Source organism: Limulus polyphemus, unplaced genomic scaffold (assembly GCF_000517525.1).
Source record: "Limulus polyphemus unplaced genomic scaffold, Limulus_polyphemus-2.1.2 Scaffold1355, whole genome shotgun sequence".
Classification (NCBI taxonomy): domain Eukaryota; kingdom Metazoa; phylum Arthropoda; class Merostomata; order Xiphosura; family Limulidae; genus Limulus; species Limulus polyphemus.
In genome coordinates, this window is record NW_013666965.1 from 36108 (window position 1) to 46923 (window position 10816).

Genomic DNA, 10816 nt, shown 5'->3' on the forward strand with positions numbered 1-10816 from the left:
TCATAAGAATGTGCCAGAATAAACAGGATCATTCTGAAGGATCTAACCAGTGTCACATAGTCGACTGTTCTGTTTCTGTGAAACATGTTTCTCATAAGAATGTGCCAGAATAAACAGGATCATTCTGAAGGATCTAACCAGTGTCACATAGTCGACTGTTCTGTTTCTGTGAAACATGTTTCTCATAAGAATGTGCCAGAATAAACAGGATCATTCTGAAGGATCTGACCAGTGTCACATAGTCGAGTGTTTTGTTTCTGTGAAACATGTTTCTCATAAGATTGTGCCAGAATAAATAGGGTCAATCTGAAGGATCTGACTAGTGACACAGTCGAGTGTTTTGTTTCTATGAAACATGTTTCTCATAAGAATGTGCCAGAATAAACAGATCTGACCAGTGTCACAGATGAGTGTTTTGTTTCTATGAAACATGTTTCTCACAAGAATGTGCCAGAATAAACAGGATCATTCTGAAGGATCTGACCAGTGTCACATAGTCGAGTGTTTTGTTTCTGTGAAACATGTTTCTCATAAGATTGTGCCAGAATAAATAGGGTCAATCTGAAGGATCTGACTAGTGACACAGTCGAGTGTTTTGTTTCTATGAAACATGTTTCTCATAAGAATGTGCCAGAATAAACAGGATCATTCTGAAGGATCTGACCAGTGTCACAGAGTCGAGTGTTTTGTTTCTATGAAACATGTTTCTCACTGTATGTCACAGAGAACATAGGATCATACTGAAGGTAACAGATAATATCCATTATGATCTTAGTATCTAAAAGGAGATAGGAGGGAATAACCAGAGAAAGTTTTTGTCGACCGTTTTCTCGGGAAGATAAAGCAACTCTCACGTGACTCAAGTTTTAACATTTAACAAGAGATTAACTATGAAGTTAGAATAACCACAAGCAATAAACAAGTTTGCCCTGTTGCTGGTAGACGGTTACGAAGTCATTCCCTTCTCTGGAAAAACAACAAAGTCGTGGAAACTGAGGTTAAGATAGAGAGAGTTTAACAAATGGTTGATGGCAATAGTAACACGAATAAGTAATTTTATGGTGGACAGAAGTAGTGAGCTTGCTATTAGTGATACTAATGTCCGAAAAGTCAAAGGTTAGAGAAGGAAGAAAATTACAGATACAGTTATCAAAGCCTGAAATTTGTATTCCTTACAGCTGGAGCCCAGCATGGCCAGGTGGTTAGGGGGCGCTCGACTCGCAATCTGAGGATCGCGGGTTCGAATCCCCGTCTCACCGAACATGCTCACCCTTTCAGCCGTGGGGGCGTTATAATGTGACGGTCAATCCCACTATTCGTTGGTAAAAGAGTAGCCCAAGAGTTGGCGGTGGGTGGTGATGACTAGCTGCCTTCCCTCTAGTCTTACACTGCTAACTTAGGGACGGCTAGCGCAGATAGCCCTCGTGTACCCTTGCGCGAAATTCAAAGCAAAACAAAACAAAAGCTGGCCATATCAACAAACTCGTCAATGTATCGCTTCAAAAGTTTAGAAATTTGGCCACTTGGTGTTCAATGAATGTAGCCAACAAGTATGTCGAAGGGTATTGGATATATTTCCGAAATAATCTATGAGAAACCTGTTGTTGCATACAAACGTAACACTCCAGCAACAAAAGCCTTCCTGGTTTGGTTCTACACTTAGCGGTCGCCCGCCCCCTAGCGTTACTTGTAATCACACCGATTCTGATAAAAGAATATCTCCAGATGATCCTAAGGATAACTTTACCCTAAAATACGCCTTCACTTGTGTACTCCATCATCTACATCTTCTGTATATAGGTGAGCTTGGCCCGCATGATAAAAACGTGAGCATTTTAGTGAACACGGTCGTTATATTTGGAGCGACAACGAATAAGTTCGACCAGGATGAACAGAACATTTTCAGTGTACGTCTCGTGATTTTTACAACACGCTCTCAAAGACCACGAGAAGCGATTACTAGAAGACCAATATTTAACCTCGACACACATTCTTCTCGTGGGATGAACGAAAAGTTGCTTTTCTTTAAATTATATTTACATGTCTCTTCGTGTATATTATTAATACTTGTTAATCTGTCCCTGTAAAATTGTGGAATTTTTTAAGTTTCAACTTTAAACTTGTCTCCTGGCCGGTGTTTTCTTGTAATCTCCTCAAATTAAATACGTTTTATTTAAAAAGAAACACGTTCAAATGTATGGTTTTATTAACCCACAAGCTTATATTTTTACGTGGTTTTCAGGCTGTGTAATACACCCACTTTGAAATGTCATAAAAATAACATTTAGTTTTATTTTTACAAAAACGAAGTCGTCAAACTATACTTGTTACCCTCCCCCCCGGAGTCCGTGGATGTGTCTGTCTGTCTGTGTTTCTGCGCGCGTATCTCTAAAACTAATAGTCCGATGTACACGAAAATTTTACACAAGATGGAAAGTCAGTATGGGGCAGACTTCCCCAAATTTGGTCCGGATCACTTTGAAGCGTTTTTTTTTATATAATGGGGAGATAGGGCATGTTCGCCGTTTGGGGTTAATAACTCTGTAAAGTGTGATCGGATTTGTACCAAATTTCAGGGGCACATTAAGGCTGAGACTTATCACACTAACAAAAAAAAAAAATAGATCCGGATCGTTTATCATTCTGGATCTGGGAAGGATTTTCCGAGTTTTCGGAAGCGTAATTTGACCGTATATAAACGCATGCAATCTCGAAAAGGATCGGCGGGACGACGGTATCCAACCTCTCTGATTACTCTTGTTTCGTTACGTTCGTAGTTTTATCTGCATGTATATCTTACTCTTTATACTGTTGTCGACGTGATAAGGTTTTTGATTTCTGTTCGATGGCTGGACAACCTGTAGTATCCAGAGGAAAAGTTATGACTCAAACGGTCGATTTTCGCATTAACATTATTCTTTACTTAATTTTTATGTTTCTAGTTTTATTTACTTTAAGATATTTTAGTCTAACTGACAAAATGATTTATGACAACTGTGTATTGTTTGAATCATTGTTGATTGTGACAACTGTGTATTGCTTGAATCATTGTTGATTGTGACAACTGTGTATTGTTTGAATCATTGTTGATTGTGACAACTGTGTATTGTTTGAATCATTGTTGATTGTGACAACTGTATTGTTTGAATCATTGTTGATTGTGACAACTGTGTATTGTTTGAATCATTGTTGACTGTGACAACTGTGTATTGTTTGAATCATTGTTGACTGTGACAACTGTGTATTGTTTGAATCATTGTTGACTGTGACAACTGTGTATTGTTTGAATCATTGTTACTGTCGGCATTATAATTTATATACAGTTTTGGACTATTGTGCTGAATGAATTAGTATAAATGGTGAAGAAACAATAGTTTTACGAGAAATGTCACAGAATACTAATTTCTCATCTATGTCTGGTAGTTTGACATATTAATAGCTAGCAACTTCAAGTTGGAAACTGTTTTCTGTTGCTATTGTAGATAAGCCTAAACCTGTTCTCTGGGGAGCTCATTAGTATTAGATGTATAATATCATAGCTGCTTTAACTCAACATTACAACATATGAGTAAATACCATCCTGCAAGATTAGAACGTAGGGGTGGGTGGGGGGGGGGTTGAGGCCTCCAAGAATCAGGTCTCATATAGACCGTAGGCAACTCACTGAAAATATAGCTATCATACTTACTCATAATTAGTAATGACAACAGGATTTTAAACATAAATACTAAATAACAATGTGATACGCATTATAAAATATTCAGGGGGGAGAAATATTTGGAATATTATCCTCACACATAACTTGAATTAGGTAAAACAACAATTTTAGAATAATTATCCGACACCGATTTTTGACTTTTAAAAAGTTGTCACTTACCGTCTAAATCATTTAATAAAGCTTCGGTCGAAGCAGGCTGTAGGTCGTATCTAAAGCTTGCTACCTCTTTTTGAAGAGTATTGTTGACTGGCTCTGCTTCCACATAAAGCGCCACCTGGCCGTGGAAAGAAGTAAAACACCGTAACAAGTCCGGGTGTTTACCGTCAGTTTTACTATAGGTTAAATGAAGTTTTCGATGCCCTTCCACGTATATTTGAGCACCACTAAAATGTTTATCTGTTCGTAAACAGCCGCGGAATTCTCTTCCGGAAGTCCCATGACGTAACACTACACGGAGCGCCCCCCGCGGATAGTTCCACTCAACATAACCGTGAGCACATCGAAGGTATATAGGTTGTACCTCACGCGAAGCATCTTCTCGAAGTCCACTGAAATAATGTTAAATAATTAATAAGCTGATAAGTAATCGAAACGAAAAAAACAACAAACAAACAATACTTTCGATGTTTAAATACAAATATTTCAAAACTATTACAAATTCTTTAGAATGGCTTACAGCGATTCGGCTTCAGCAAAGTTCCAAAATAAGCTCACATCTTTAAGAATGTATAAGCAATGGTTTAATTTTCAGATTGGAATGTAAAATGGTAACCAAAGCACCATGCTATTTCGGATTTATAAACAGCCGCCATATTACTTTCAAACAAGCTTGCTTGCTATTTATCTGTGTGTGTGTTAATACACAAAATTACGTATAAGTACTGACCATCGTGCAAACCTTACATTTAAACTGTGCAGGTATTAAACGTGTTCTCTATACTACAGTAGTAACGTACGGCTGTCAGTTTATAAAACGTCTGAATTTTATCAGTCCCCCACACCGTTAAACACTGCTTAGGCGAGGAGAAAAAGAACAAATCACGTGCTTTAAAAAATCTGTGTTTCAATCTATTATGTGGCATAACACAGTTTAACGAGACGAAAATTAAGATTCCTTTCTGTACCTGTCGATAAAATATCAAATAAATGTAAACTACCTGTTACAACGGTTGTACAAACACATATCCATATATAAAAGTAAACTACATGTTACACGGCTGTACAAAAATATATTCATTAATCCCTTGGCTCTAATAACGTAAACTAAAGCTACCTGTTACAATTTATATATGGATATGTGTTTGTATAACCGTTGTAACAGGTAGTTTACTTTTATATATGGATATGTGTTTGTACAACCGTTGTAACAGGTAGTTTACTTTTATATATGGATATGTGTTTGTACAACCGTTGTAACATGTAGTTTACTTTTATATATGGATATGTGTTTGTATAACCGTTGTAACAGGTAGTTTACATTTATATATGGATATGTGTTTGTACAACCGTTGTAACAGGTAGTTTACGTACAACCGTGTAACATGTAGTTTACTTTTAAATCACATATCCATTAATCCCTAGGCTCTAATAACGTAAACTAAAGTTACCTGTTACACGGTTGTACAAAAACATATCCATATATAAAAGTAAACTACATGTTACAACGGTTGTACAAACACATATCCATATATAAAAGTAAACTACCTGTTACAACGGTTGTACAATCACATATCCATATATAAAAGTAAACTACATGTTACACGGTTGTACAAAAATATATCCATTAATCCCTAGGCTCTAATAACGTAAACTAAAGTTACCTGTTACACGGTTGTACAAAAACATATCCATATATAAAAGTAAACTACATGTTACACGGTTGTACAAAAACATATCCATATAATCCCTAGGCTCTAATAACGTAAACTAATGCTACCTGTTACACGGTTGTACAAAAACATATCCATTAATCCCTAGGCTCTAATAACGTAAACTAAAGCTACCTGTTACACGGTTGTACAAAAACATATCCATTAATCCCTAGGCTCTAATAACGTAAACTAATGCTACCTGTTACACGGTTGTACAAAAACATATCCATTAATCCCTAGGCTCTAATAAATGTAAACTACTGCTACATGTTACACGGTTGTACAAAAACATATCCATTAATCCCTAGGCTCTAATAACGTAAACTAAAGCTACCTGTTACACGGTTGTACAAAAACATATCCATTAATCCCTAGGCTCTAATAACGTAAACTAAAGCTACCTGTTACACGGTTGTACAAAAATATATCCATTAATCCCTAGGCTCTAATAACGTAAACTAAAGCTACCTGTTACACGGTTGTACAAAAACATATCCATTAATCCCTAGGCTCTAATAACGTAAACTAAAGCTACATGTTACATGGTTGTATCGATTTATTCGAACGTGGTTTTCGTGAACTACGCATTTGGTAGTTTATTATTTCAACAGAATAATGGCTACCTTCAAGGGTTTATGACGATGAACACTAGGACATTGTTCAAAGTTCGTTCTCAGGAGTGTTCGTGTTATGTTGGGGTACCTGAACCCTTTCGCTTTTGCACAATTTTCTTTCCAGTTTCAGATGGTAAAACACGATAAGGGCAAGCACTTCTGAGCACGTGTTTTTCATGAAAAGCAAAGGGTTGAATTAACTGTAGACACAAGTACACTCCGTTACTCCTGTCGAGCTCAGTACAGCTGCTCTTTTTTTATCTCAGAACTTCTTGTTAATTTAAGCCCACCAGATTTGACAAGTGGGCAGACTCGCGTGTTTCAGCGAAATAGTATTTGAAAGCATATCCTTATGGGCGCAATATAGGGTTGTAGAGGGAGTAAATGTGGCGGGAACGGGCCATTTTTTGCAGCAAAGAAATGTTGTGGTTCAAAAGGCGCCCCCTACTGTGAGCAGCTGGGCTTGAGAGTAAGTGGTTGTCAGGACGTGAAGAACTGAGGTTCTTTCTTCCAGACCTATAGGTCATAAGCACGAGGTCACTACGCAGAAGAAAATTAGACACTATGTAGTAGAATCCGTGTGGTGTATACCAGACTGAAAAATCGTGTCTACTGTTTATGATCAAATTTATTTGAGCCTTTAAAACCGCGTGTAAACTCGGGAATTAATTTTAATTATTTTTAATTTCGTTTAATATCATTAAAACATGTACATCTGACTGGAGTAACATTCCAGGACGAAATACAGACCTAGTGAAAGTGGGGCTAAGTCAGAATCAGTTCATCTTGAATATGTCACTGCTAAAATACGTAGTGTAAAACCTGTAAAATAATCAGATTGTGTAACAATTGTAAAAAATATTCGGGTCTGTTTCAGAATTAGAATTAGAGCTATCTGCGCATAATTTTGAATTGAAGGTATCTATTCAACAGCAACCACCGCTAACTTTTGGGCTATTCTTGTCTAATCTAATAAGGTGTTTTAATCTGTCACTCTTATAGCGCACCTACAGCTCCAAAATGCAGCGCGCGTTGTTATGGTAATAGGTCGCGAACCATAAACTCTCGGATTAACAGTCTGAACACGCTAGTCACTAGCCCCCCCCCCAGCCGAAAGAAATGAAGCAACTGTAAAGATATTATAGTTGTGTAACAAACGTATAACAGTGGGCATAGATCCAAGATACAAACTACACATATCTTCTAAGTGTGTAACAATGGTAAAAAGATTATTTTTCTAGTAAAACATTTATTATTTTTATTATTAATTTAATCGTTATTAGACATTACTACTAGTTCTATTATATTTGTTAGCACTGCATTCTGTATCTAATAGAGTGTATAGTAATAGTACAACCAATCACAATATATTTCGTTCAATCCAGAGCTCATCGGGCCGGCTGGGACACAACAAACACAGTATTATTAGTAGTTGGAATGCTATTTATACTAGCCATTTGTTACAATAACAGTTGTTATGGTGTGATCGCCTTTTTCATGTTGGCGAAGCATGATTATAATTAAGTTACTTGTCATTAGACATTAGTATTAAGCCTATTATATTTTTAACACAGCATTTCATATATAGCCCCTTAGGGATTTTCATGGATTAAAAGAGTGTATAATGATAGTATTCAACCACATTATGTTCGCCATATACATTGACGAAGACGCGTTTCGCTCAATTCGGAGCTCATCAGGTCAGCTGGGACCCAACAAACGTAGTAATGGTCGAAACATTATTTATATAAGCTATTTTTATAACAATTACTAAAAATAGTTCAAGATGAGAAGTAATTCAATTAAAATCAGAGTTGTGTATTAAATTATGGATTATGTGAATTCGTAGTATTAAACTACCTTTAAGGACTTTAACAAAATACACACACACACACACACACATATATATATATATATATAGTTTGTTTTGGTTCTTTTAACCACAAAGTTACACAATGGCCCATCTTTGCTATGCCAATCACAGGTATCGAAACCCGATTATTATCGCTGTAAGCCTGCAGACTTACCACTGAGGCACTAAGAGGCAATGGATATAGTAAATAAATCTGCATCACCTGTTATTTATTTTTGATATTTCTTTTTGAAATCAATGGCTTTGAAATATAAAATTCCACTTGTTATAATGTTGTTGTAGCTTTGTTCCTTCGTTGGTGGGTTCTTTTAAATTATCTGGTGAAAATAATTCAAAGTTCAGACGGCGTAACAAACACAGTTGAGTATTTTTTCCTTTAACGTTTCTACAAGCTTGAACACTTGCACACTGTCGTAAATTTCAGACCTAATAATTCTAGGCTTAACGTAAAAGAACTTACTTGCATAAAGTAACACAGATCCAAATACTTCACGAAAACATAACGATTGATTCAACTATCTATCTTGAAACAACTCTACAATCTTCTCAACTATCTAGTATTTATAATCTAGCTTCGAATAAACGAGAAAACTTTGACGTCGACTTAGAATTTTCTAGGCCTACTTTTACGTTATCATTAGAAATCGCAGCTCCCTCTAACTAATATACAAATTACAACATTAAAAATATTACAACACTGTTTTGGTGAATATACGAAGTCAAATCTTAAGATGTCACAAAGATTCCACTTTTAAAACCATTTTATTTAACGCCAAAGATGTAACTTCATCTGCTTGTTTGTAATTAAGCACAAAGCTACACAATGGGCTATCTGTACTCTGCCCACCACGGGTATCGAAACCCGGATTTTTGCGTTGCAAGTCCGCAGACATACCGTTGTGCCACTGGGGGGGGGGGCACCATCTGCTAGACTAGTGCAGTAGTAATTTGCTAATTAGTAAGTTACGTGTCTACAGTTATTTGTTTGTGAAGTTAGGCTTATCGCTAATTACGTTAAAAATATTAAGTATGTAGAACTTTCACTTGAAGAAATAAAACGCTTTCCTTTCATTACGTGGTCTGGCCTTATTTTGTAGCATTATATTTACCGAACATTAAAAAAAGAAAGAACACACACAACGATTGAAACACTTACAATAATATTATTAGAATAACACATATGCGTAATGGTTAAGTAAAAAACACCTCAGCCATTTCTTACCACTTGTAACTACGAGCAGGAGCTATATATTCTAGCTCGTGAAAAGAAACGCCATTATTAGTGTCAAGACAATAGTATTCTAGCTGGCGTACAAGAATAGGCCTAAACGCTAACAATGTTATCTATTAATCTATTTATCACCAGCGACAACACAAGGACCATTCCCCCTAACACAGAAATGCAACGAACCGTTACTTATACGAGTCATCTGAGGCGGACTTCTATAAAGAAACATTATGCGTCAAACTTTCGAAATACGTTTATTACAAACAAGTGTAATATCCAAATGTACACGTAGTTTTATAAACTGCATCATTCATTATAATATACTGGAATGGTAGGATAATAAAGGCGATAAATATATACAAAAGATCATCACAAAGGAAACAGAAAAAAAAAAGGGAAGAAGGAAGGAAAGGCTGCCATGTTATCATTCTCGTAGAATCACAATAATAATGAAGTACGCTCAACATTTTAGTAGTGCGCATGGTTAAAAACAGCTTAGACGAAACGTCGTAACTCGCTTCGCAATCATATTTAATTACGTTTGGTTTCTTAAGAATGTATAAGTATTACAAATGAGATAAGAAAAATGAACTAACTGCATGGTACACAGAACAACTGCAATTAAAGCAGTTAGTTTTTTTACAACTGTAATTAAAGCAGTCAGTTTTTGTTCGATGTGCAGAACAACTAAAAAAAAAAAAAAAGACGAAGAAGCGCAATCTAGACAAATGACTAGACAGGCTATAAGGCATATGTTAGTTAACCTTTAACACACACACACACACACACACATATATATGTCCCAGTATCAACATATGCTCAAACAATTTATTGAAATTAAACATGCGCAAAGTAAATTTTTAGATACTATTATATACTTCCATACTGTTGCCCCCCCCCCTTTTTTTAGTGGTTTGTATTTCTCACCCGCCTCCCAGAAGAATTTTCTTTATTTTTTATCAGCAGAAAGGGTGGGGGAAAAAAGACACGTTTGTCTTTGACTAATTCCTAATTATACATGTTTCATGCTCGTTATATAGCTATGTAACATGCTCTGGGAAGCTGAAACTATACATCATAACATATTAGAACTATACACGAGTTGTTTGATTAGAACTATATACGAGTTGTTTGATTCATTAACTGTAAACCATAACATATTGGACATATAAACTAAACAAGCTAAACTCTGTTCCTTCTGAAACTAAACGGGATAAACTCTATTCCTGTTGTAACTAAACGGGCTAAACTTTGTTCCTGTTGAAACTAAACAGGCTAAACTTTGTTACTGATTAAACTAAACGGACTAAACTTTGTTACTGATGAAACTAAACGGGCTAAACTCTGTTCCTGTTGAAACTAAACGGGCTAAACTTTGTTCCTGCTGAAACTAAACAGGCTAAACTTTGTTCCTGTTGAAACTAAACAGGCTAAACTTTGTTACTGATGAAACTAAACGGGCTAAACTCTGTTCCTGTTGAAACTAAACGGGCTAAACTTTGTTCCTGCTGA

The 10816-nt window shown here is 36.1% G+C and overlaps 1 protein-coding gene across 1 annotated transcript in view; it reads right to left on the reverse strand.

Annotated features, from left to right (window-relative positions):
* The window catches only part of LOC106463233 (meteorin-like protein), a 42029-nt gene that overhangs the window by 27869 nt on the left and 3344 nt on the right, over positions 1-10816 (reverse strand). The window contains exon 2 of the mRNA XM_013923229.2: positions 3878-4266. Within this exon, the coding sequence (XP_013778683.1) occupies positions 3878-4266 (389 nt within the window). The remainder of the gene's footprint in view (positions 1-3877; positions 4267-10816) is intronic.